General features: G+C 42.7%; 1 protein-coding gene and 2 long non-coding RNA genes across 7 annotated transcripts in view; 2 read left to right on the top strand and 1 right to left on the bottom strand.

Annotated features, from left to right (window-relative positions):
* The window catches only part of FAM222B (family with sequence similarity 222 member B), a 33,715-nt gene that overhangs the window by 1,400 nt on the left and 4,351 nt on the right, over positions 1 to 27,964 (top strand). Inside the window, exons 1-2 of one of the 5 annotated variants that reach the window (XM_068210462.1) lie at positions 9,751 to 9,769; positions 24,431 to 24,558. The exons of 1 other annotated variant lie outside the window; for it this stretch is intronic. In XM_068210462.1, the coding sequence (XP_068066563.1) occupies positions 24,477 to 24,558 (82 nt within the window). In that variant the 5' untranslated portion in view covers positions 9,751 to 9,769; positions 24,431 to 24,476. Of the gene's footprint in view, positions 1 to 9,629; positions 9,770 to 15,850; positions 15,870 to 24,430; positions 24,559 to 27,964 lie in introns of those variants that run through there. 3 more of the 5 variants (XM_068210461.1, XM_068210460.1, XM_068210463.1) reach the window with 3 other exon arrangements.
* On the bottom strand, positions 13,054 to 13,900 carry LOC137485782 (uncharacterized). The gene is made up of 2 exons (XR_011005458.1): positions 13,805 to 13,900; positions 13,054 to 13,636 (listed from the first exon to the last, which is right to left on the bottom strand). It is a non-coding gene; the product is annotated as an uncharacterized lncRNA (long non-coding RNA).
* On the top strand, positions 14,993 to 24,407 carry LOC137485781 (uncharacterized). The gene is made up of 3 exons (XR_011005457.1): positions 14,993 to 15,113; positions 16,769 to 16,875; positions 16,956 to 24,407. It is a non-coding gene; the product is annotated as an uncharacterized lncRNA (long non-coding RNA).

Here is a 27,964-nt window from a genome sequence, read left to right as displayed (position 1 = left end):
AGGTGGGGAGAGCAGAGTTTTGCAGCCAGCAGCAGAGTGAAGGATTCAGGGAGAGCTTTTAGGTGGGTCTGGTGTCCTGTAAAGCCAGTCCAGAGGGTCTGGAAACTTGGAGAGGAAAAGCAGTGATGACAGAAAGCAAACTTAAAGCAAATGCATTCACTATTAATTTTCAGCAGAGGAAGGTTTGGATCAAAAGCGAGTCAGAGGGTAAGGTTTGCAATTAACACAGAATCTAAGCTTTCATGGAGAAATGCTTCCATGAAAGAAAGGCTGTTTGTTTTCCAAATGGTATTTACACTGGGTAGAATTTCTGAGGTGAAGAAATGAGAATTGCCCCTTGTCTCTGGGAGCACAGGTTGAGAAGGAGCTGGAAGAGGAGTTGATGAATTGGCTGTAATTCGCAGGCATCGCTTCAAATATTTTCAATATTTCTTAACTATTTTAAGAAGCTGTATTGAATTCCAGCCCAACCAGCCTGATAGTCTGGAGAGAGGAAGGATGCATATGAAGGATGCATATTGCTGGAGCAAGAATTAAGCAAAAATAGATAAATCTGACATAATGGATGACAAGGGAAAGCTGATTGCTGAAAGATGCTGGCATGCTCTGTTTTTGCATGCTTGGCATATATTCTGTTGTGTTACATGGCTTTTGAAGTGTAAAAAAAAAGAAAGAAATCTCATTTTGTGCTGAGATAAAAGAAAAAGCAGGTGCTTAAATTCTGTTAAGGATCAGCTTTGATACTGACATGAAGTAGTGACCTCGCTTGCATTTACCCCCCTGTCATTTTGTGAACTTCTCAGTTGAATAAATAATTCACTTAGCACCAAATAAATGCCATTTAATAAGATGGTATTTTTGATCCCCCTTTCACTTCACATTCCAAACAGCTTCACACTTTTTCAGCTTGAGCACAGCCTGGGGTGCTATTTCTGTTAATAACATTAAAAATATGTTGGAGAATGTCCACATAGTATTGTTTTTTCTCCAAATGTGAAATTAAGGAGCCGTTGTATTCTCAGCAGCTTGGATATTTGCCTTCATTTAAGCCTTATTTGTATTTGTTTCAAGTTGTCCTCGGATAGATAAGCTTTTATATCTATGCTTGCTTCTGGGAACTGTTACCAGATCAAGAGAAGTAAGGATTTTTGTCAAGGACTGAAGTATCTCTATTTCCCAGAAGCTCATACAATGTGCAGGAACCTCAGTTTGTGTCCTCTGCTGCACTTGCTGAAATGCCTGGATGTGGGATAGAAACTTCTATCAGTGTTTCCAGTGCAATATTTTACTTTTTGACATTGGTTTGTCCATTCATTTTTACTCTTCTTCATTTTTGACCGTGACTTGCCGGCACATGGAGATGGGGAAAGGAGGAAGTAAAAAGTTTTGCCCTGGCTGGCCTCACCCCAAAAACCTCCATCACCAAAACACTTTATATCCTGTGTATTCCTGGCTCACTCATCTTCAGTGAGGTAACAGTGAGGAGAGTCACAGGTTTATGAAGTGACTTGCAGGATTCTGGGATTTATGGAGTTGCTAAATACACCACCCAGAATGTAGCCAGAGCCTGATTTGAGTTATTTAACAGATGATCAACACTTTAAAATAATTGCTTTAAGAACAAGTAGTTCACTGAAATGCTGCACCCAGCAGGTAACAGGTCACTCTGTTGTGTAGTAGTACACTGCATCCAGGGCCTGCTGACTCTTCAGAGGCTGTTTTTGGGGTAAGATACTCCTGAGGATGAGTAAAGTTTTCACAATTTTCTGCATCTGTACTGGTTCTATCACCCCACCCTTTCCAATTTTCAGCATTTGAGATGTTTAAACAATTTAAAACCTTCTCAAACTAGGAAGTGAAGTGAGTAATTGAATTTTTTATTTCTTGTGTGGTATGCCACATTCCCATTTTCCCATTGTATTTTGTGACTCGTGTTGAAATCTTTACCACACGGATTTTGGAGCAATTTTTTCTTTTAATTGCAGATTGTTACTTTGACTGCGAATGCTAAAATGAGTTTGTCACATTATTCATCTTTCTACTTAAAAAAAGAAACAAACAAACTTTCCAAATACTGATTGAGGAACAGAGCTCCTGAACAGGCATTCTGCTGGCTGACATCCAGAAAGGTTGTTCTGAACTTTACCTGAAGATATTTTTCCAAGGGGTTGTAATCTTTCAAAAGCTGATTTTACTGTCCAAGCAGGGCATAGCTTGGCCTACACCTGGAGCTGACAGAGACCTCTGTGTTCATCTACTGCTGGTTCCTGTGTTTTTAATAATTTGATTTAAATGAACACTTAAAAAGCCAGCAGCTGTAGCTCATGGCTGATCCAATCTCATAGATCTTCTAGGTGCCTTTTCCTTATTTCAGCACATTCTGTCTGGGTGTCTCTCCACACCTCCCCACTCATTTTGTATTTGTTATATGTTTGCTATAATTATTCCCCCGTTGTGCTTAAGAATTATTCTTCATTTATGTATTCCCATTGCTTAACTTGTTTATGCTGTGTGTGAAGATTAGTCCAAGTTTCCAGGGTTTATGAGGAAAATGGTGATATTTCATTCTTGGAATAATTTCTCAGGAATGTAGTTTGGCTGCAGCGTGGATTTGGTAGGGAATAGTGGGGGTGTAACACTTGGGGATGAAAACTGGGAAAGATTTTTCATGTGAGTTCCCAAGTCCCGTGCAGGGATTCTGGAGTGCTTGGAATGCGTGGAGCACTGGGTTCTTGATGTATTTAGAGATAAGTGAACTGTTCCAGGCTTTCAGATGGATGCATTGATGGGTGTACTAGGGGAAAATGTTTTAAAAACAGGTTCTTTATAAAAGCACCACATCTGAGACAAACCTTTAAGTACAATTCTGCTGAGCTAGGTGACAGATCCTCCCTGCAGCAGGTGTGGCTCCTGTAGGATTTTTGGTGGGCAGCAAGTGCTGACATTTACTTTCTGATGGTGTCTGTAGTAAAGGTGATGTAGAAAGGTGAACCATGTAAGTGGCAGCTATTTTTAGTTTTAAAGAAAAAAAAAAAACAGTCAGAAAATGATCCACTAAGTGATACATTGCTGACGTCTGTAGTGCAGCCAACCCAATTAAGGTGCCATATATTGTTTCCAGCAGGATTCTGATTGTTTCTAATTTGGGAACCACGCGAGAGCAATGGAAATAGGTGAAACGCCGTGCTCTGCTCTTCAGAGTGATCCAGCATCCAGTTCTCTGTAATTTCCCTCCTCATACTGAGACAATCTCCCTGAGCTGGCTAAGGTGGGAGCCACACATGCAAAAAAAAAAACAAATTCCTGTGTGTTTTTGTGAGTGCTGTGGATTCTTTTCTCATTTCCTGGCTCCAGCATATCCTTTGCTGTATCCTGCTGTCCCTCTCCTTGCCTTCATGTTGTTAAACTTGGAGTGTGCATGTTGGAGGATGTGTGTCTCACAGTCCTGCCCTTTCCTGTGGCTGTCCCTTGCCACTCATTTTGTTCCTCTCTGCGGACAGTTGCTGCATGGAAAACACTTAGAAAAATATTGTAAGGTGACTGTCTTGAGCCAATACCACATATATCTGTGTATATATGTATAGATCTAGTTTAAATTCTGTTGGAAGGAAATCTTTGTATGAACCTTTTTCAAAAAATTATGCAGATGCTCCCACTCTCCGAAGTAAACTTCCTCCTCTGCTTATCTTTTTTTAAACCTGGAATGAAAACCAGCATGTCTTCTTAACATCTGGAAAGGGGAGCCCTTCATGCCTACTTTGTATTCTTTTATCCAGCATTGTTCTTCATTCATCCTTCTGTTCTGGCACTGGTTTTCTTAATTTGTTGTCTTCTAAGCTGAAGGAATGTCATGTGCTTTGGCTTTGTTGTAGACAAGGAAAATTAGGGATTTGCTCACCCTTCTCTTCCAGCTCATCAGCGTGTTCTGATTCTGGGTTGGTTTTTATTTTCTCAGCTACAGCAAAGCCCTCAGCTTTTGCCTCGATTGGGTGATGTGTTCCAGGAGCTGGTAATTCGTGCATCCCTTGCCTTTAAATTGTTCACAGCTCTGCTGAGCATTTGTGAATGAGTGTGGAGGAAAATCAATATATGAAAAAACCAGAGTAGGGGAGGGAAAGGAGCTCTTCCAGCACCTTTTCCTGGTCACACCATTGCCTGATTTAGTTTTTGGGTCTGTGAACTCTTTAGTGTTTAAATTTAGAAATGGACTGTTTTGGAACAAGTCACTTTTAAGATCGTTTCCAGGAGATTTGTGTGTAATTTAATCCATTCAGGTTTGCTGCTCTCTGATCTGCTTGTTCTGCAAGACTTCGGGTTCTCTATTTCCCTCTACCTCTCCCACTGTATTCTAATAATCTGTTGGGGGTTTTTTTCCACTCAGACTGCAGCAGCATTTATGAATTCTTTTATACCTTTTCTATTCCTTGACAAGGTGGTGTTTCTTATAATAACCTGGAGGTTTAAAAAATGTAACTTCTGTGTCTCTGAAGGATCTCATTAGTGATACTTAGAATTACTTGAAATTGAATGTATGCACTTCAGAAATTAGCCTGAATAATAGATTTAGTATTTCTACTGTATATTCTCTTCTGTTTGCTATTTGTTTCCAACACTGCTTAGTTTAATATTTCAGGGCATCTTTTTACTTAGAGCTTATCAATGAGTGAAGTTGCTGATGAAGAACAAAAAAAAATTATTCTCAGAGTGACAGTCCAACATAACATCTCAACCACTTGGATTTAAGTTGAGACAGGAAAGAATTAAGATTTTTCCCTACTTCCATCTAGTGTGCATGAGGGAAATTGCATCTATGGCTAAAATCCCAGCCATTCTCCTAGCAGTTCCAGTTGGGCAAGGATCATCATCTGCTGGTCTTTGTTAAGCAGTTACTGCTGAGGAACTGATAGGTTTGAGATCTGAGTATTTATGTTCTGGTACCTTTGTGATGTCCATAAGATGGTGACGTGTGAAATTTGAGAAAAATCACCTTTCACCATGTGGTGTTCGTGCTCTCCTTCACTGTGTTCTGCTCTATTTACTTGTCACTCCGTGCTAGGATTTCAGCTGCTTGATTTATGAATTATTGCTATTGAAATAAAATTTAAGTGGCTGTTCAGTTATTTAAGAGTCAATTAAATCTGATTTTATTCTAATGTAACATTTCCAGTAAAAGGGCATAAAACACTCCCCCCAGTCTGTGGGGGAAAGTTAGATCTAAAAATGGTTAGTGTTTATTTTTTATAATCTGTCCTTTCAACAGCTTGACTTGGCAAATAAAATCCTTTGCAATCTCATGGCAGTGACTGCAGATGTTAGAAGTTGCTCTGTATAAGAAAATAAAACAGGTTTGGTGTTTTCAGTGATCCTTTTTAAACCTTTAGCTGTGGCTGCTGGTTGGACAAAGTATCCAGCCAGGAGAAAGGAATTTGCAAAGCTTTTGGAGAATATAATTTATTTACCAGCCTTTGGTGACTTTGAAAGGTAGAAACAAAGTGTCTTTTGGGACAAACGTTTCTCAAATCATGGGCTGTGCTGTCCTGAGGGATCAATGTTAGAATTAGTTGAGTTTCCAGTATCAGATTGTGCTAATTACTGTGAGGTCCCTGCTCACAGGGGACACTCAGGACGAGATGCTTTGAGAAGTGCAGCCCAAGAACCTCATTCATGCATGGACAGAGATGGGTCATCAGTGTTGTATTGGAGAGCCAAATTCACTCTTAAAAATCTGCTGGGGCATGGACACTCCAAAAAACTCCAGAAAATATCCTGCCAAGACTTGTAGTCCTGAATTTAAATAGCAATAAATACAGCAAGTGGAGAATGAGCAGGTACCTTTCATTACGTGTGGCAATTAAAATGTGTTTCTTGGTAGTGGTGTTTCTTACTAGGGGAAGTGACAGTGCAAATCCCAGTTTTATTGTGATGATTTCACACTGTACATGGTATCTTCTGTGGGCATGGAGGGTGCTGGCTGAGCCTGTTTCAATATGAAGAGCCTGGTTTGCCTTATTTTTTTATTAAAAATAAATCATATTGATGTGGATGTAATTTTATTTGTGACTAGACAAGCCTGCACTAGCCAGCTCTCAGGTTTGTGGCGTCTGTCTCCAACAAGATTATAGATACGGAGAAAATGATTTATTTTAGTATCCAATGCTTAGATAAAACTCTGGTTTTGTGCAGATGGCACTGAAAGGATAGCACATAGCTCGGACAAATTTGTATAAACCCATATATCTCTACTAGAATTCAGATCTTCAGTACATCAGTAATATTGAGGTTTATGTTTTTGTACTACCCTGGGGGTTTTTTTGGTGTATAGAATTAATTGCTGAGTGTAGAGGTTGCTGGGGATGGGGTACTCTGCTCTGGCTGCTCTGTGTATCTTGGAGGGTTCTTCCAGCTGCCCAGCCTGGCACTCTGCAGAGCTGTTGGGAATTGTCTGGTTGATCTTGGAGAATGCTTTGGGGTTTTGGAATGGAAAGCGTGTAGGAGTGTGAGGGTGCACAGCTTTTTGGAGAGGGTTGGAGATGGCACAGGTGTTTGGGAGGGACCTGCTCCTCCCTCAGAGGCTTTTATAAAACACTTTAGTAGAGCACAATCAAATTCTGATGGCGGCACTAATTCTAAATAAGTGTTTGCTAAACAACGTTAATGGATTTAAAATGTTTTTAGGAATAGTTATTAGTCCTTCAGTCTCGTATGGTGAAGGGAGTTTTGTCTCGATGGGGGGCTGCCATTTTAATGCTTCCTGGCAGGAGGCCTATTTTGATCATGCAAATTAGGTTGGAAAAAGTAGGCTAAGCCATTAAAAAGTAGGAGAGATCATGAAATTTTAAATTTTTGAGGTGACTGTTTTTCTAATTATTAACATTTTTATTATCATCATTCACATATGTCACTTCATTTCCCTTAATTCTCGTGTCCTCATCCCTTAACTCTGACAGCCTCAGTGCTGGTTGCTCTTGCATCCACCACTCCAAATGGAAGCCTCAGTCCATTGGCTATTTTATTCCCAGCAAGGTGCTTGGAAATACTGCCACGTGGTGTGTTTTGTTGTATAATTAGAAATGCAGATAAAGTCTTTTTACTTGCACCATGGTTAATTTTTTTCCTATTCCGTTAACATTAATGGGGACTGAAGGTTAAGCTTACGTAAATTCCGGATATTTGCAGCGTTCTTGTTGGCAAGGGAATTCATTCTGGGAAGTGGGAAAGGGGCACATGGGTGAGGATTGGAGGCAGTGCCCAGACAAGGCTGGATCTCAGATGGGAAGACACCAGGGTTTCCACCGGGATCTCATCAGGGTTTCATCTTCCCCACCAGTTTCTGGGGAGGAGGATGGGGTGACACAGCATTGATGGAACCCAGGGTCCCTCTGGGGGTGTGGGGAAGAGCCCCCTGTTCCCCCCAGGAGCCACAAGGATCCTGCAGGAACTCTGCAGCCTTTCTCTCACAGCCTGCTCCTCTGGGCAAGGAGTGCGTCAGCAAAATAACTGCTTTGGTGCCCACAGGCTTGCAAGCTTCATTTAATCCTATTAATTTTTAATAGAAAATTAATATTAAGCCAGCATACTTTGCCTGTGCTCAGAAAGACCCTCAGCTCGTGTTTGCTTTGGAGTGTTGGATCCTGCAGGAGCAAGACCCTCCTGGAGCAATTTGGGGCTAGGAGCAGAGGGATGCTGTCACCTTCAGCAATTACAGTAGCAGTGCCACATTCCACCTCAGTGATCACAAATGTTGGTTGGATTCCAAATCTCTCTCCCCAAAAGGGGGTGTTGGGTGTGCCATGCATGGATAAACTGAGAGGAACTGGACATTTCCAGCTAAAAATGTGCAACAAATGTGTTTGTGTCAATTGTCACTGTGCTGACCCGACCGGAGTCTGATGGAAAATGCCAGCAGTTGGATATCAATTTTACAAGGACTTCAGTAAATGCTAATCTATGCAATTTAGGGGTGATGTTGTGCAAACAAAAAAGCATATTTTTAATTGCCATTTTCAGCTTTGCTACAATTGATGTTCTGCAGCCTCCAGAACAGTAAACTTGAAACAGGAAGGTCGACTCTTGGAGCTGATGGTATCTTTGTCCTTAAAAGAGATTCTGGGAAAGTAAGCTGCATTCCTTAGCTCTTGCAACCTTTTTTAATTGTTTTTTCTCACAACCTTAGCCTGATCTTATCACCCAAGTAATTGTTGCATCATATTTGCTTTATTGTCCCTGCTGGGCTGTCAGATAATTGCTTTATACCTTTTAATGGAAAGTGTTTGGGAAGCCTTTTGCCTCTGGGACATAGATGAAGGGTGCTGCAACTATTGCAACAGTTGCATTTATGCCATTTTTCAGAAGCTGGATGGGAATCCAGCAGGAGAAGGCTTGGATGGCTGGCACCTTCTCTAGAATTGAGTAGCAGCCGTAAAGTTACTTGGTGTTTTAAACCCCATCATAAAAGTAAAGCTGCCAGCTCTGCTGTTCCTTGTGTTTGGGTATATCTTATCTGCGGGAATATTCAGCCAGACTTTCCCTTATGAAGTAGTATTGTAGGGTATTAATTATTCATAGTCAGTTTAATTCTTCTTTCTTGCATATTTAATTGTAATAGCATGCTGTATGTCACAGTGATTTCCCAGAAGAACTGTACACCCAAGGCAAACCATTCAGGTATATAGTCTTAAATACATCCGTGCTAATCTTTGTTGTTTAATTTTGGAGCAGAATGGGATATTATCAGATGTTTCTTGCAGGGAAACAATTATGCAAAATCATGATTTCGCTTAATCTTTTCAGCTGAAATTTTCGAGCTGAAATAGCTGGTTTGATTTCCACTGATGACGTTTGCGTTGTCTTGCTTATTTTATGAGGAAAAAATACTTAATGGGAGGGAGGACGTGACTTTTGTTTTCTTCTCTGCAGCAGGGGAACCTTTATCAAAGACTTCAGAAGTGTCAATCGATTCCTTGCTGAAGATGAAGGAAGGGAATAAGATTTTTATTGAGTTTTTTTCAGTGATTAGAATAGCAATGCCAAATGCTTGTGTGATTAAGATTTTTTTTAAACTTTTTTTTTTTAACGACTGCGATGGGCTCTTAGTACTTGATGTGAGAAAATATTGGAGGCACGAGAACTGCAAATGCATTCACAATTTGATTTACATTACCCTCCTTCCAGAGCTGTTTCTCGCTTGTAAGACACTTGGTAAAGCCGAATCCCTCGTGTTTGGAGAGCAGGATTGTTCTCGGAGATTTACCGTAGGAGTTTAAACTTCTGAAAAATCTGTTTACAATGTGTCTGAACTGGAGCTTAGAGGACACAGTAGAGACTGTTATCTGTTTACTGCTCAGATAAGGAGGTGGAATAGATTGCTGGCCTGTTTCTGAACTCTGCTTAATGAATGGTTGCTAGGCAAATTGCATCTCAATCAGCTTAATCCTCAAGATGTCATTTACAGGTCTGCTCTTTGTGAGGGCCAGAACCGTGCGCTTTCAAACTGCACAGGCCAGAAATTGCTAGCAAAGCAGCTTAGAATAGCTTGTTCAAAAATTCAGTGTACATGTGCTGCTGAGCTGCCCAATTTAAAGTGCCTGTTGTCGCAGGGCCGTCACTGCCTGGCCATGCGCGAGATGAGGCGTGCGGTGATAGACAGGAGGCAGCAGCATCCTTAGCACCGTTTCTGGATCAGCACAGCCCACACCACCACGTTTTGGCACTGGATTAACGTGAAAGAAAGCGTTTCTAAATGGGGACCGCACTGCTGACGTGATGAAAGGTATTTCTGCTTTGGCTGAGTTCGCTCGGAGCCGGGTGTGATGTTGGGGTGCGTACGTGGGACGCGGTTAACAGGTGGGAATGGGAGGTGGTGTCACCTGGCGTGGGACAGGGAGCTGGGGCTGGCCTTGGTGAGAGAGCTGTAGTCAGGAGAGGGCACAGGCTGGTTGTGTGAAAGCTCCAGGCTGCCTCTGGAACGTTGGACTTTCTCCTGCGGCGTCGGGCGAGAGCCAATTAATCGCATATGTTGGCATGTGGCATGCCCACATACATTAGGCTCATGGTTTAGTCCAAAGGAAAAAGTTTCCTAATATAGTTAAGCTTTAACAGTCCCTTTGTAAAGAAAGATAACAAGATACTGGTTTTATTGGTTTCCCATGACAGCGATTAATCTTGTTGCAGGCAGTGCATTGTTCTTTGCATGGCTACACCTTCCTTTCCTTTGAAATACATCCTCTGAGTGCTGTGTGTCATGACACCAAGCGCTCTAAAGGCAAACTAGAAAAGGCTGGACTTGTTGAATACAAAAGGCATTTTACAACTGGTCACCCTGTGCTGATATGAAATGTCCTTCACATGACACGGTTATTAAAAATACAGGTGTGAGCGTACTGAGTGAACTTTGCAGTACTTGCATAGTTGGGATGTGTGCAGCTTTTGTGTTATTCAAAAATACTGGGTTTTTTTTTTTTTAGGAAAAGATGGGATTAAAGCATTGAGAGCCTCTCCAAATAAAACATAAATAAAATATTCCACCTCAGTCACAGGCAGAATGACAGTGGTGTTTGCATCTTTACACTGTGGATGGGAAGAGGGCTGTCGAACAGAAGACTTTGTGATCAGAGAGTGCTTTTCATGCAAATGAAGATTTTATTACGTGCTGCTGAATCAGGGGCTTGTGTAGCGAGAACAGCACAGAAGTGATAAGATCACTTTGTCATAGCTTGAAATTTTGCCCAGCGTGTCTTTCAGATTGCTGAAACGAGCAAGAAACACTCTTATTAAGGGCACAGCAGTAACTGATACAATATTTGGGGGGGTAGGGCTGTTGTTTCTTGGTAGGGTCTGGCTGCAGGGTTCTGCCACATGTCCACTGAGTGGACAGCCCTGAGTGCAAAGCAAGGAGGAACTGCAACCTGTAGGTCACCCTGTGCAGCAGCAAAGTCCTAAAAGCTCCTGTTCCTGATGGGATCCCTGTTCAGCTCTGAGTGAATGGGTACGGAATCTCCTCTCTGCTGCGAGCCGGGAGCTGTTAGCATTGATCAGAGCAGAGCTGTCCATCCTTTTGGCTGGGATAGCTTGTGTTGCTCGTTCCCAGGTCGTGCAGGGGCTCTTCACCTGCCATGGGGCTGCATTCTGCTGCAGAAGGCACCCATCCAGAACTGCCTCTGCTGGGTTTTCCTTTTGCATTTGTTGGCTAATATCATCTTCCCGATGTCCTTTCTTTCATGGCTAGAACCGGTTTGGTTTAATGAGGGCTGTTGTTGCCAACAGGGGAGTGGATATGTGTGGTGGAACAGGCATCTAAATCTTCCCCTGCAGATGGGGAGCGTTCAGCATCCTGACATGACCTTGGTGAAAGTTCTCTGGTGTGTTACTTTCCCTCTTTATTTATCTCCTTTCTGTGTAGCAGCTTTGCTTCCAGGGAAGTGTCTGAGCTATTGGAAATCTGTCCTCTCTTCTCTTCCCCTCTCCAGAGACATTGTCAGCCTAACACCCAAACTACTTAGATTGATGCCAGAATATTCTGCTTTTGCACAATCAGGAGGCATTCAGTGTAAGTAGCAAGAGGAGAAAAAGTTTAAGATTTAGGACTGACATTTTTAGACACTTTTCAATCCATAATTTTGCACAGTCTTGGTGAGGAAGGTCAGAGACCTCCTTCACATGGGTTGCCCCCGTGTGTATGTGTTGAGCATCCAAGTGTACGGCACAGGGGAAAAACATTCTTAACAGCCATCAGATTGCAGCGTGGAGTTGTTCATATTTCACATTCTTATCTGAAGAGTCTAGGAGCAAAATCCAACCCTACATGTTCCTGGAGAGTTTCAGAGCAGTAGGATGGAACCTTTTGCCTGTTTTTCTCATGCAAATTATGGTAAGGATTATTCAGTGTTTAAAATCTGGTTTATACTGGCTTCTGAATTTCATTTAAAATAAACATCTGGAGAGCTTTTTGATCTCCTGTGCAAGACTGTTGTCTGCCTGCCTCGTTAAAATGACTTCTGCTTAATTTTTAGTGAAAGGCAAAGACCTAGATGGTTTCAGCCCAGAGGCAATCTAAATGCTTCCCCTTCTGCAGTTAGAAATTTCCATGAGCAGATACTTAAAATCTGTTCTCTTAGGGAATGTGACAGCGATAGGTATCTGTTTTTTCCGTGCTGCAGTTTGGGATTTGCAGGGCTGCTACCTGTAGTGCCATTTGTACTTCTGCAGAGCCTCGTTCTCCTGGTGCCAAGCACATGCTGGAGCAGATGCTCCGTTCAAGAATTTTGGTCTTGTCCCTATGCAGCTTGCAGTCCAAAGCCCTCCTTGGGAAGATTGCCACGGTGTGCAGCTATCCCACAGTCAGAGCACTGGAAGAGGGAGTCATCAGTGATTATTCAAGTAGCTGTTAGATCCAGAGTGTATTTTCTGTGATTTGACAGGAGCTCACTCCTCTGCTCTTCACTGGAGATGGAAAGCCTGTGCCTGTGGTGAGGGCTGGGTATGTGCTTCCAGTGGCTTTCTGGCTTTGAAACAGGTTCCTGTTGCTCTTTGCAGAGCCTGGAGCAGTGATCTGTGCAGGCAGTGTCTGCAGAGCTGGAGTGACTTTACCTCTTTGTTTTTTCTCCAGATTCATATCTGTATGAGATCAGCTGGTCCCATATCGTGTGTGAAGTAGTTAAATGCTACCCTGCATCTATAAGATGTGATATTTTTTCCCCCTCCTTTCTAGTCTCTTTGATCAAATCAAATAAAAACGCAGTGCTTTCATTTCTAGTTTTATAGTTTCAAAGACAATCTCTTGACGTGCTCGAGCAGTCTGGACCTGAGTCCCTTTTTTTCTTAGTCCAAAGGCTCGCTGTGTCTTGTGCCTTTCTCTGTATCAGCAGTTGCAATCTGCATTAGCTTTTATCTGCATCAAAAGACAAATGGAAGAGAGCAGGACCCTGCAGGAATGGGAAACAGACTTACATGTGTAATGGAAATATATAATCCTTACATTCAGTCTGCCACATGGAGTACAGACCAGTTCCTATACTGGAAATCTTTAGCCTATACTCTCAGAAATGGGAGTTTAGATTTTAGGCTTTGAAGGCTGGTTAATCTCCTCCAGTGGTTAATACCAACATAAAATATTCTGTGATGTCAAACTTTTCCTCCTAAATGCTTCTTTTTCCCCTCTTTTTTTTTTTTTTTTTCCATATGTCATCTATACAAAGCAACTCTGAATTAGATAAATTAGCATTCAAACACTCTGTAAGCACTTTATTTTTGTCTGCTTTGTGAGCAGCTGAACACATGTCCAGGCTGAAATACTCGGAGCTGCTGCTGCTGCTGCTGCTTCCCGGAGCGCGCGTGCCAGGCATGGGAGAATTTGGAACTTTGTCCCGTGTCCTGAAGAGACGCTCCCGATCCCTCATCCTGCAAAAGCACATCTGCACAAATCTCCTGCTCGACTGCATCCCGGCAGGAAAGGATCCCAGTTAAGCCAGACTGAATCATACCCAGGGAGATGAGATGAGCGCTCTGGTCGCTGTCATCCCGATCAAAATCCCAGCTGTGTCTGATGGCATTCGGAATGTCGCGGTGCTCGTTCCTTTCTCGGAGTGGTGGTGCTTAAAGCAAAGTGTGTTACTTCTCTGCATTAAGGAGTCAGATTCAGCTGTTCAAAGCAAGTTGATAAATTGCTTTTCATTAAGTGTCTGAGCGCCAAGGGGTTCGGTGTGTGTTCCAAGGAAAAAATATATTAATTAAAGCTTCTGTAGAGCATTTATCAATCACATAGTTATAAACACTACTAATGCAGTTAATTGAAGGTAGAAAAATTTACCTTTTTGAATTTGTTGACTGAAGCAATTCCGTGGCTGGAAAGACAAATTGGAAATTAAAGCCTGGGGATACTTTTAGTGGGAGCTGCACCATGGAGTCAGGGCTGTTGGAGATGGGTTACCAGGAGCTTACCTTTGTGCAGGCAGCTTTGTCTGCTGTTGAGGTGCAGGCTGCAGCAGCAGTGTTCTCTTCTCCCACACAGCCACGCTGTGTTTGCCATGCAAAGGAATCTCCCTGCCTGTGGTACAGTTTCAGCTCCCTCTGTGTCCTGCCTGTACAATTTATTTATTCCTCTGTGTGGTGGGTTTTTTTGGGTTTTTTTTTTTTTTTTTTTTAAGGAAAAGGCAAGTGCTGAGGAGGAAAGATGCACAAAAGCGAACAAAAACATCCTAAAACTTTCTATGAAAAAAGAAATATTTCATTAATATAAACTTCAGGTAAAGGTGGTGTGTTGGCAGCTGCTGAAGGAGTCAGGTGATATTGTGCTGAAGTGTTTTATCAGGTCTTCAGACAAAAACCTCTGGTGCTTGTGGTGTGCAGAGGCATTGAAGGCACCTTGCACACTCGTGTTGCTTTCCCTGTGGCTGTTTTGAACTGCCAGCTCTACAAGTGGCCGTTTTTCATGCTTCTCAGGAAAGCAGTGAGAATAGCACAGACTTTTTACAGTAGCTCACAACTAATTTATTTCTTGTCCTTTCTTCTATGGAGTTGTTATGAGGTGGCCTTTGAGTTTCCTGGGAGATTGATAAGGACATTAGGTCTGTGTCAGGACAAGCCAGCGGGACACCAGCACCTCGTTGTGAAGGTTGACAGGAAAACGCCACCCCAAGTGTCTGGTCCAGCTCTTTGGTATTCACCTGATGGCTTCTATTTTCTGCTGGTGGGTGTTTTGTACATGTGTTGCAGCTTCTGTTTGAGGTTCTTAAAATGCTTTTCATCTTTGCAGCTGGCTGCATGGTATCTCCAACTACAGAAGGAGGTCTTATCTTGCCTTTACAAATGATAAGATGTGTATCCAAGAGCTGATGTGTTTGTGGTCCAGCAGGAAGCTCTGTCGCTGTGCATAATCAGACAGAGATCTCCAGTTTTGGATCTTAAAAATGTATTTTTCATTGCTGGTTTTGTAAATGGGCTGTTAAAATTTCACCATGTGTGGGACCATAATTCAGTGTCCAGAGAGAGAAATACTAAACCAAACTGTCATTGTGGTTGTACAGGTCAGAATGGTTCACATGCATGATCAATGCAAACCAAAATCTATCCTCCCCATGAGCCCATGTTCACACACCACCAGCACACCTGGTCCAAAAGTGAATCATTTCCTATTTTTATTCCTGTATGTACAAGTTCGGTTTTTCTTTTGTCATGAAGTATAATGAATTCTGCCTCATCTTATTTGCAAATATTTCTCATTTTCAAGTAGATCTATTTTTAAAACAGGACTCAAAACATATTTTTCAATAGCTAACAAATGTCTGCTCTGTTGTTTGTCTGTTGAATAGAGGTAAAATTTGTTCAAAGTTAGCTCTGATTTTTTTTTTTTAATAATCAGCTTGGAATAAACAGGGAAAGATAGCTGCTTTCCTACCCAGGAACTGTCGTAATCCGTAACTTCTAACAATATTTCAGAAGGAAAAACTGTCTTCCTTCTGTCATGTGCAGCCACAAGGATTTCTGTAAGTCATGATTAAGTCTTTAATTCAGGGCTTTTACAGAGTAAGTGTGGAGTGAGAAGAGATAATGAAAATGGTGATCTTTGTGAAGCAGCCACAGGAGAGGAACTGTTTCATGTTTCCTTTCCCCTTTGCCTAGGCAGCTGTTTGCTGTACCTAAAAAAAACTTCCTTTTCAGGTCTGGGAAAGCAAGAAAGCCAAGAGGGAGGAATTCTGCCCAAGAGTGGCATGAGGAAGCTCACAGTTCTTGCATGTCCTGTGTGGTGAAGTAAAGCCCAGAATTATAGCCTCATGCTTCTCCCACACATGGAACACGTAGGAAAGCTGCACATAACCCTGTTCCTGCTGAGGATGTTGAGGTTATAACTGCAGGCTGTCCCCTATGGGAAAGGGGTCAGTGTGTATTTTGGTTTCTTATCACTTGAAGGCAGAAGGAAGTTGCATAAAGGATGGAGAATGTCTGTTGGTGGGAATGCATGGTACCTCCACTGGGGTATGTGTGAGCAGCATCCTGTAGTTTGGTAGAGGCCGGGCTGTTCTGGGTTTCCTTTGGATGGAAGTCATCTCAACTAACCTCAATTTTCCCTCATGTTCACATGAGAACAGGCACGTTCGTTTCTGTAAGTCTTTCTGTATTTCAGAGCTGCTGTGATGTTGGAGATGCTGCTCAAGCATGCAGGAAGAAGTTGGTTTTAGTTTGCCCCGAGGATAATGGGTGCTTTGGAGGAAGAAATATTTGTTTGTGCCTGACAGCATCGTGTTGAGGAAAATGAGATCTTTTGTGAATGTTACAGCGGTGGGTAGGGGGTCTGTTTTGCATTTTGAAAATAAAAATGTTAGCCTGATATCCAGGGCAAATTATTTTGATTGCAATGCTGGCCTGTGCTCATAGCTGCTGTAGTTCAACTCTAGCATCCTCTGCTCCCTCCCCAAATATCCAACATGCATACCAGGCTGTGTCTTCATCCCTGTTTCCCACCAGTACAGCATGAAAAAATTGAAGTTGGAAGTTACCATATAAAAGGAGAAAGTTAATTAAAGGTCAGACTGCTTTAGTGTAGTGAAAATTGAGAGGAGGCAGATACAAAGTTATTCAAATTGCTTTTGACTTCAGGCAGGTCGATTTTCCTATTTCTTTCATATGTTCCCATGGTAAAAGTAGTATCTCATCTGTCTCACAACTGACCACTAGTATTTGTGTTTCAAGCACAGCCAGAAATCCTCATTTGAAGCTTTGGCCAGGCCCTACAATTGTCCTGACTTGTCTTTTCTACATCTTTCCTCCACCTTAGGAGTGGCCTGCAACACCTGGCAAGACCTACTTTACGCCTCTGTTGTCTGTCAGCTCCTGCCACGTTGCAGAATACAGAGTTAAATCTAAAAATACTCTTAAAAAGAGGTGAGGGCTTTGAGCAAAGTAAAGTAAGCCACTGATTTGGGTCATGAAAGGGAATTGATGTCACCAGTTTTTTATTGCAGCTTTCTTGATCTATGAAGTTCTGTTCTGAGCTGTGAAGATGCAGAGGAGCAGGGGTGAGCAAGTGGTGCTCAGGACAGGGAAAGGTGATCTGTGTCCGTTTGTCCTCAGGAGACTGCCCAGACCGTGACCTTGTAAGCCTGATGTGAGAAGTCAAGGTGGTGTTAAATGCTTTGCAGTTTCATTTGTCTTCACAGATCTCAGTGGTAGAAAACTGTCACCCACTGCTGTCCTTTAAACAAAGAGTGACCGTGGCATCAGGTGATTAAATGCTTCATCCAAAATTATGTCAGGAACCTGTGGTGAGCCAGATACTTCCCTCCATCATCTCTCCTGTCATAGACTAGTCCATCATCAGGATACCACTGTTCTAACATAAATAGGGCCAAATAGCCTGAAGCCAACTGTAAAAGGAGTCATGTGCAATTTTTGCCTGTGTCAGAGTGATTATGTGGCTTCAGTAATGTTTGTTAAGTGCTTTGATAGGCATTGGTGAAGGACAGAGTGTTAATAATTAAAATTGTAAAAAAGTTCTGGAGTAGCACGGGGTTTGACAACCGCTTTCTGGTCTGTTAGTTAACAAAAATGCAAAATATAAATGGACGAATCAGCAGGAATTGAGTTGAACGCTCCCTTCCCCCAGCCACCTGCATGGGCTGAGCACAGAAAGCAGCTAATTGTCTGCTCTGCTGCAGAGATGAAAGAAGCTGGTCCTACAACAGGAAAGGCTATTGAACTGAATGAAGGTGCTGAATTATCAGCACTGAAAACCTTTTGAGTCAGTATCTTTACGTGCTCAAAAAGTACATTATTTGTACTGGTATTGACAGCGTTTGGGGGCTGATGAAACCGGCGTCTGGTGACGTGAATCTTGTGTTTCAGTGCCTGTAATTAAGAGGTCTATAAAACTGAAACTTGTTTTTTGAAACTCTGTGCCATTGCCCTGTTTGGGTGTAGTTGAAGGGTGTGTTTGGTGAGGACAGGCCCTCATAATGGCTTTATCTTGGCCCAGCTAACGAGCTGTTTGCAGAACTGCTCTGATTTGCAGTGGGCAGATTGTAAAGCAGCCTCATGTTTGTCCATTTTCCTGCTAGCAGTTCCATTTGCAGAGTGCAGGCAGGAGCAGGCTTCTTGCCAGCAACAGCTTCATTCAGATTAGGGCTTTAGTTCAATTATGTCCAATTAACTTTTATTGCAGATAGCAGTGATAATTACTTGCAAGTCAATTTTTTGGCTGTGGTTATCCCAAGGCTAAAGTCTGAGCTTGATGGATTTTAATAACTGAAGTGACGTATAGCTTTTCCTCTTTTTTTTTCCTTCTTCAGGCCTCAATTAGATGAAAGGTCAGAAGCTATGTAAAAATCCATCTTACAATTAAAGCCAACTGTTCTACTCCTTGGCAGATGCGTAGTACTGTGTTTTAAAATAATCTGTTGGGACAGACCTAAAAAAAGGCTTTTTAAACTCAAAGATCATAACCTTGAGCTGGCTGCTGCTTTATCCAAGGAGTGAATTTGATGGAGCTGATGTCACACGTGGCAATACCTGAAGCTGAGAGCCACCTCCTTGGTTTTTTTTAGTGCACTGCATCCTGTTCCAAATTGCTCACCTGGAAGCCTTCAGTAGTAGCCCTTGGGCATGAGTGTGATATGAGCAATATTCCATTTAAGTGCTGATATCCCAAAGCTGCTTCCTTTTCTTCCCTGCTGGGCGTTGCCATCCCAGCTCAGAGAGAGGAGCAGAGCTGTGTTATGGCAGCATTTAAATTCTCCCTGCCTTCCCCAGCAAACTAATTTTATTGCCTGAGTAACATTATAAATGGAGGTCAGCCTAAAAGGTGACGTGGTTTACAAGCAAAATCATAGTTAATTAAATGGCAAGAAGCAAAAATTGATTTTGATCGAAACTGTTGCGAGGGCTCCACAAAAGGTCCACCTGAATGCAGAAAGCCAAAGGTCCTGTGCTGGCAGTGCTGACAGTGCACTCTCTGTGCTACAAAAGGCGACTTTCTATTGTTCAGTTTCCTATTTATTTATCCCCAAGTCCACTCGATGCTATTGTGATTTATTGCCATTTCAGAGGGCAACTTCCCTGCCCAGTGTTTCACAGTTTTCCATTTATAAAGCATTAAGAGGATGTGATACCAGCCAGTGATGAATACAGTGCTAGTTTGGTAATTTTCTTCCAGGAAACGCTAAGATTTATCTCTGGCTCTTCAGCAGTCCTGGGAAAGGGCCATTCTGGTACGTGCCCAAGAATAAAGGGCAGTTTCAGGGCTGGAAAAAGGCAGGAAGCCTGCAGGATGGGTCTAGACACTGTCAAGCAAAGCATGGCTGCCTGGAAGGAGTTGTATTGAATGCTGAGGTTGGCAGGAGGGTTCAATGTCTGCCGTTGACATGACCAAGTCTTTGAAACCCCTACATTTTAGGTTACTTTGGGAGAGGAAAAGGGAATTATTCTCCTTGGTGTTGAGCAGCCTGCCGGGGGGTAAATGAGACACTGAGTTTCTCTCGGAGCATGAAAATTGGCCTGGATTCAATTACGTTTCCTGGCAAGCACTTGCAGACATTTGTACCAAAGAAACTTCACAGCCCGGGTTAGTTTTTGTTGTTGCCTGCACCATGGATGTGTTCTGAACTTGGCATGTGCTGCATGGGCTCGTGGATGGCTCTGGAGCTTCATGGAACTACCTTGTGACTGAAGAGCAGAGGAGGAGCAAAGCACAGCAGCCACAAGCCTTCAACAACCCTCACTCAGAGGCTTTCGGGACCCCAGGGTGCTGGAAACTTGGAATAGTTTGGAGGTTTTTCTTTTGTGTGTGGGTGGATGCTCCCGCTTCCTCCTGGCCTCGGGGTTTGTGAACAAGCCCACAGTTAATCATGGAATTTCAAACATGTGTGTTTACTTTCAGGAACCTAACTTTAGACTTTACCAGCTTGCTTTCCTCTAAACCAGCTCAGTTTCCCATGTTTCAGTGGCCAGAGGTGGTTTGTGGGGAGTTGTTTCCTTTGTGTTCTCACCCTGTAAGGCCTCTCAGGAGCTTCAGAGGCTGGCGTATCTAAAAACCTGGCAATAACTGTATATGTGGTCCATTTATGTGATGATAAAACTGTGTTAGAAATTTCCTAGTAGTTGCTTTACATCTAGATTTTACTCTAGGTTGTAAAAGTACCGCCTGGTCTGAGAAGCACAGAGGCAATAAATACTAAATGTTGAATTTAATTCAGAAAATGATAAATTTTTAAGTCAAGAAAGGCAGTATTTTGGTAACTTCTACTGGAACTTGTTCCTAGCTCTGCAGGGTTGTCCCTGGGCAGTGGGTTCTTCCATCCTGGTGAGCCTTGTGGTGACAGGGGACAGTGTGCTGCCTGAACCAAAAAACATCCTGATGTGCAAGTAAGGCTGAAGGTAATAGTCATTGTGAAGATGTGCCAATTACCCCCAAATCCCAAGCATTGCAAATCCCTTTTAAGATTAACATGCTTTGATTTAATTATTAATAAATCTTAGGAGAAAAAAAATCTGTTCACATGTCTAAACCTGCTATTTTGTGGAGCATCCTGCAGTACTTGTGCTGTTAAGATTATATCCCGCAGCCAGATTAGATTAAAATCACTTCAAAGAGGGGTATTTATTTATTTATTCCAATCTAATGATTGTTTTCCTCTAGAGATATGCTTTATCTTTTTATATATTTTTTTTTCAAGACAGAGCTCGTTGTGCTACATTTGCCAGTGTACAGAAACTGTTTAAAATGCATTTTAAAAACTGAAGTTTTCATGGTTCACAGCCCTCCATGGCTGGGTGCCACAGCCTACTGGCAAGATCACTCTCCAGTTTGCAGCTGACTGGTTTAGATGACGGTGTGACTGACCCTGGTACAGTGCAAAACCCTCTCCATTCCAGTTCCCCCAGTAGCACAGCATTCATTCTTGGAGGGGTTGGAGCTTTGCAGGTGCTGGTGCCCCCACAAGTTGCCACCGTGGAGCCAGATCTGCTGGAGAGAAGTCCTGATGTGCCAAGTTCAGTTCATCTCCTGCTCTGGACTAATTAGAAGGAATAAACCCAAGCAGGAGGGGCTGATGCTGCCAATCCTGAGACAGCCAGTAGTGCTCACCTCAATCCCAAATACAGCCCATGCCAGGGATTTCAGTTCAATTCAGCTGGTGTTGAGCTGGAGTTGTCCATGCCAGCTCATGCTGGGGAAGAGTCGGGTCAGAAAGTAGTAGTCAGATGCTGAGTATCTCAAAGGGAATAAATGTTAATTAATTTCTAACTAGAAAAAATAAATGGGATGCTTGTCAAGATATTTCAAATGCATTTGTTTTCAAATACTGAGATGTCAGTTATGAAAACCAGTATTGATTTCATAGAGAAGAAAAACTGCAGCAGGATTTTAATTATATTAAGAAATTCATCTATGGAGTTATGGTTAGCACTTCTATACAAGTCTGAATTTCTTTTTCTAATGCTCAGCAGTGACCTAGATGTCACCAATTTGTTTACTGCAAATCAAGCTAAAAGAGCGATTTTAGGCTTCCACTTCACATTATTTCTTGTAAGTCCAGTATTTCCTTTAAAATTATTATTGCCACCCCAGTCTTTTATGAACCTTTGGCATTACCTAAAACGATTATCTGCCTGCGGGAACAACTTGCCTTTATAGCTCTCTCTAAAACATTGCTCTCCATACTGGAGCTAAAGCTTCTGTAAATACATGTTTTGACCTTCAAGGAAGCACTGCTGTCATGTAGCAGGAGCCTGGCTATTCCGAGGTGAATGCTGTGACCACTCCTAATCACTTCTTCTCTCTCCTAATGTGCCATTATCCTGTTTATTGCTGTGTGCACCTCGCTGGGGCACTTCAGCAAGAGGCTTTCTGAGAGCGTCACAGTTCAGGCTCTAATGAGCGTTAATGATGGAGCAGGTGAGCAAACCCTCCCCTCATCTTGCTGCCAGAAATGCTGTTCCCTCAGTCGGAGCACGGCTGTGCTCTTCCAGGGCTGCACACAAACTTGCCATCAATTAAATAATGTTTTAGACACCAACCTCCTTTGGGCCTGCAGGGATGGGAAGTGAATCGTTGGTGTCCAAAGTTATTGGAGTAAAAGGTGGATGCTCAGATGAATATGGGAATGGTGTGATCTGTTTTTCTGTCTACAGTGAAGGCTCTTAATTTTGTTTGTCTGCTTTTCACTGAGAAATAGGTCTTGTTTGTGCCAGCTTTCTGAAGTTGATGAAATGAGGAAAAAAGGAAAATACAATTATTATTTTTTTCTTGCTGACTGTGTGTGTTTCTGTTGCTTACTCAGGTAAAGCTCTGACAACTCACAGTGGTTTTGTCTTCTGATTAAAAGGAGCTGGATTCTTGCTTTGTCTTTTTGGTCTTGCTGGGCATGATTTGGGATGAGGAACTGCTGCCCACAGGCTGTTTGCAAAGTTTCACTGAATGTTTTGTACCCACAGTCACGACTGAATCTCATCTCTAAAGGCTGAGCAACTTTTCAGTTCCTCAGGCAATTCCTTGATGTTGTGGATGTGACAGGTCTTCAGTCATCATTTCTGAAAGACTCCAAGAATTCCATCTCCTTCAGAGAATCAGAAGAAAATCCAGGTTTAGATTTATTTTACCAGGTTTTACATATCTTGGACTTTGAGCAGTGCAGATTGTTGCTGTCTCCTAGGATTTAAGTGGAGAATGGTACAAATGTGCTCTGTTGGTGGTTGTGCTGTCAGCCCTGCACCTTGGTGAGGTGCTGTGTGTGTTTCTCACAGCACCAGGTCTGTTACTCTGCGTGGGAAGGGTGAATGGGCAACAGCCTGGATTGTCAGACTGACATTCAGTGCCCAAAACTATTTTTGTTAGTCACAGTGCCACCCAGCAGTCTCACTCAGCCACACTCGGTCAGCTTTGGGCAGCACTCGCTCAGAGAAGATGCAGAAGCTCTCATGAATTAATATTTGGATGAGATCTCTTGGCCGTTGGTTTAATCAACCTTTGCGTGTTGAGCTGAGGAGATGCATAAACATGGAGCTAATGAGCTGTACACAGTGAGTAATTGCTGTGCTGCAGGAAGGCTTCGAGTCCACGCTGTTCACTCCGTTGGTGCCAGCCTTCCATGGGCGGTCTGACCTGTGCTGGTGGTCTGAGGTGAGGTTTTGCATTCAAGTCTTTCAAAGGTCTCTGCAGAAATCTGCTGTTGGAGGTTTCTGGAGTATGAAGGTGGCGGTGCTGACAGTGTCACATCGCTGTCATCGCATTGTTTGTGCCGTCTCAGCAGTGAGACTCTTTCAGAAGTGGCCTCTTAGAGGTTTTGGCAGATGTGGCTTCTCATGTCTGGGCTCGAGCTTTCTCCTTCCCCCCCTTTTGATCTTTGAATTCCTTCTCAGTTGTTTTAATTGGGGTTTGCGAAACAATGACTAAAATTATATCAGCTTACAAGTCTTGAATCCTTCAACTCTTCCTGTGTTTTGGAGGTCATATAACAAGTCCCAAAGCCTTTCTAGCTGCTGCTTAGGTGTTTTGCTCTGTATAGCAGCACTGATGCTTGTGGACATCTGGACAAGGAGAAAAAAATCTACTGATTTCTCCAGCTTGGTTCTGTCACCCTGTTTCCCAGAACTTTCTAAAGTGCTGCAGCCAGGAGGATTTGAGCAGGGGCTTGGACCAGATGGCCTCTAGAAATCTTGTTCCAGCTTAAATCTCTGTAATTCTAGTAGCATTGGACACTTTGAGCCCCAGTTAGCCTTGTTGCTGGTATCCCTCTTTGCACAGCAGTGGTGGGATTTGAGGGGAGTTGTGCCATGTTTATATACAAAGAGCTTTAGTGCTTCATTTCGAGGTTTGATTTCTTAAATACTGGACCAAACAGAAGAGGATGGTGGCACCTCTGCAGCCCCTTTGTGCACATATTGCTGTTACCTGCCCCACAGCAGCTCAGGTTAGCAAGTCTCTGCTGAAATGAAGGAAGTTGCAGCCATTCATCTTTCAGCTTAATGGACCACAGAAATTACAAGCTGTAGCATGCAGCTTAATCTTGCCACAAGGCAGAGTGCTGCATACTTTGCCTTCAATTTATGCATGCCATGCCTTTTTGTTAAGTGCAAAAGAGCAGTTGACAGGGTTTCTCCAGAGAAGTTGCCTTGGTGGATACCAGTGCATTTCAACATAGCGAAATGAGTGATGGTGGTTTCTTTACCATTCATAACAACCACCTTTGAAATGTGAGCACAGAGCTATGGATTATTCTCTGTGTGTCAAGCAGCAAGGAGAGAGAGGCAGCTATTTTGGTTTTAACCCTGCAGATGACCCAGTTCTTGAAGTATTTCCGTTGCCGTTAGGAGATGCAGTCAGGACTGGAGCAGTGGCTGCGCATCTGTGCTTGGTCAGGCCTTCACCCAGGGATGGCTCTTTGCCGCTTTCTTTTCTCTGTTCCTCCTTGTATTATAACTTTGAATTGTCTCTCTGTTGTTGCAGTGTGCAGAGGAGTGAATGCCCCATGTTGTGTTAGTGCCTGTCTGCCATGCTGGCCTGTCTGCCAGGACCAGGCGACCTCTCCTTTCAGCTTCTTTCTTACACGCAGATGAACACTGGACTTCAGAAATGTGAGTGATGTTTTGTCTGCAGGATGTGGTTAACTGTTAAATCTGGCTCTGGTACCGCTGTGACATACACATTTAGGATACAGTGGAAAAACTGTTTAATGTAGAGTCTTTCTTTTGTTATGCCTTCAAGGCATCTGTCAATAAAGGCTCTGAGAAATGGCTGTAGAGGTTCACATGTGTGCAGCTCCCCTGTTCCTGGCTCTGCAAAGGTTAATTTTAACCACAGCAGGATGCAGCAAGTGAGGTTCCTGTGAGATTCGTGCCTCTCTGCTGAAAAGGTTTTGTGCTAAAAGTGTGCCAGTTGACTTGCTTCTCAGCACAACTTTTTCCTCAGTCTTTCTCACTTCCCTTCGTGCAATTACTCGTAGACACCAATAAAAGTTACATCAGTCTAATGCAAACCTTTTGAGGTCAGCAGCTCTTGCTCTACATACCTGGGGCTTATACTGCAAATATTAGTGAGCTAGCCCAAATTACTAAAGTTCAAAGTTTCCGTCTTCTTTCTGATGTCTCTTTGGTGCCTCTGAAAATATGTCTGCGGAGTGCTCTGATAATTCTTTTTTGATAACTTCAGTCATTTTTTTTTTCATAGTTGTACTGGTATTTTTAAGAACAACTCGTGCTTGGGAATGTAAGTTTACTGACTAGAGGTTTTTTTAACTCTAACTCTTACTCTGTCTCTCCTCTTTATCACTGAAGTAGCACACTGATTGTTCAGCAGAAATTTCAGAAATGCCAAGATTTCTGTGTAAGGTCTGTCTACTTGGTTCTTAGGGCTGTGACCTGTCTCGTGTTCAAAATGTGCATTGGGAGATTTCAGTTTGCTGATGCACTCATTGCTTTTTAAAACCAAGTGATTTACAGTCCACTTGTAGCTAAATTGTTCATACAGTGAGGCTTGTGATGCTACAGAAAATAAACAGAAAATAAACAGGGAAGATAATTTTGCACTTAAGAGTGACCTGCTCATGGTCGTGCTCCTGCCAGAAGTGACTGACACGGTTCCCATCCACACCTGAGCTCCCCCACAGCACTTCTGCTGACTCCATGGGCTTGGTAATTGTAATACCACTCAGCAACAATAAAAATCTTCACTCACCAAAGGACTGGTGATGGCATCAGACTGGGCATCCCCTCCTTTCTTGTTTCTATTTCCAGTGTGAGCGTTGCTGACAGCCTGTGGGGTGAGGGTGTGCCCAGGTCTGTGCATTGCGTGAGATTTCTTTGTCAGAGCTTAGTTCTGAAAGCAGAATGTTGAGGTTCATGTGAGGGCAGCTGTGCATAAATCAGGTATTTGCTAATTACGGCTTTACAAGGCAACATGCTGGTATGTTGGGCAGTTTTCCTCACCTGATGGTACCTGATGCTGTTTCCTGGAGATTTGCAGATTCATGTGCTGAAAGCATTGCTGTGTCCTGCTCAGTGAAGAGCTTTGGGAACTGCATTTCAAAGAATTTAGGACATAAAGTAGCTGGCAGGCATGGGCTGGCAGTGGTAATGCTCAGCTGTTGGGTTTGTTCTGTTTTTCTGGAAGATGAGGCTGCTGGTACAGACCTCACTGTAGATGTGGGCACGATTAATTGGTGCATTTCTCTTCTGCTGGAGATGCATGAGTAGCCCAGCCCCTGGCCAGGGCAGAGCTGAGTTAATGAGCATTTTTTAATGAACAGTGACTTGAGACTTTGATGGAGAGTGGAGGCAGGCTGTAATAATAGTGTTGTTGCTTTTATAAAAGGTACAGAATTCCACAGGATTGCCTTTCTTCAGACTTACAGTGTTTGTATTAATAATTTTTAAGTGTAGTTTTCTGGATCAGACTTTTTATTAGTGCTTAAAAATCCATATTAGCTCAATTACCTTTTTTTTCCATATTCACTCTCTAATAAGGGGCTTGTTCTTACAAGTGGTCCGTGCAGTAGGAGTTTGGTAGATTAACATGCACATATTTTTTCCTTTAGAAACTGATGACTAAAGGACTTCCAATTTCAGTATTTTTTTGTTGAATTCCAGCCTGAGTTCAGGTTAATTCTGGAATTCCTCTTCAACACAGGGGATTTCTCACTGGGCCAGTATTGATATTCTCTCCTTCCTCCCAGTGATTCCAGTGTAAACCTGACTGGTCAATTGGGCTATTTGAGGCAAGATTGTTCAGGTTGTGTCTGCAGCTGCTGTTGGACATAGCAGCAGTGCCACACCTTCTGGGGAGAATAAAAGGTAATTTTTCTGTGACAATGGTGCAGAATCAAGTGAAAGGTGCTTCTTAGGAAGTATTTCGTTAGGAGGGGACATCAAAGAAGAGATTGGACTGAATAAGGGATCGTCAGCTAAACTGAGTCTTTTTGGGAGGGCTCTTTCTGTAAAGCCTTTAGAGAAACTGCTAAAATTGAGGCTTGTATGCAGAAGGTGGACACAGCCGGTTCTGGCTTGTCACAGTGCAGGAGCTCTCATTAGGGTAGCAATCCTGAAGGCCTGTTTGTATTTTGTTTAATGATAATGAAAATTTAACCATAGGCAGCTTTTAAAAGCAGTGGGTTTTAAAGTCTTAATGTGAAATGCACTTAAAAGATGTTCCATTAGTGCTGAGGTGAGGCAGGGAAATGTGTCTCACTCCATGACAAAAATAGCTCCAGTGGTGAGACCAGGAGTGTGACCAGAGGAATCGGTTGCCACAGGATTAGCAGGAGTTGTGAACTTGAGGCTCACCAGTTTATTGGGGTAATTGCTCATATGCACAGCTTTGCCTTATAATAAACATGAAATAATTACTTTTCAATAAAAGTATTCAGCCTTACATTCACCATTAGGGAGCTTCCTGGAGCTCATCCCATTGTTTTCCTAATGAAGCTTCTTCCTCTGTTGTTGCCTCATCATTTTATTATGGCCTGATCTGGAATTCTTGCTTTTGCACACAAATGGTGATAATCCAATACCAGCGTTTTCTTTCAGAGTATTTTAGCATGTTTTCCATTCACTTAGTTACCAGAATTAATTGTTCTTTATTGGTTTGTAGGGTATTTGTATGGGATATTCAGATTCTTGCTCACTGTGTAATGCCTTTCTTCTAATATTTTACTGTCTTAATTACTGCAGTCATGGAATCTTGCCTATGGAACTACTAGCAAAGCACTCTGGGCCACTCACCTTCAGGCCTGAGTAACATGGCTGAGTTAGCCTGGAGTAAAGGGAGCATCATCTTACCTGCACATAAACCAGGTGCTGTTTGGAATGTGGTTGGGTTCAGAAGATCCATCCAAGGGATTTAAGAGGTGGTTTGCTTTTGGTAGGATGCCAGACTTGATGCTGGGGTGTCATTTAAGTGTAACTGAGGGGTTATTTTCTCTCAGAGGAAGGAGTTCTTTCAGGTTTGGGAGTAGAGGTGTGTCTGACTGACTGATGGCTGCAGCCT

This window comes from Anomalospiza imberbis, chromosome 20, assembly GCF_031753505.1.
Source record: "Anomalospiza imberbis isolate Cuckoo-Finch-1a 21T00152 chromosome 20, ASM3175350v1, whole genome shotgun sequence".
In the NCBI taxonomy this organism is placed as follows: domain Eukaryota; kingdom Metazoa; phylum Chordata; class Aves; order Passeriformes; family Viduidae; genus Anomalospiza; species Anomalospiza imberbis.
This window is presented reverse-complemented; position numbering and strand designations above follow the sequence as displayed.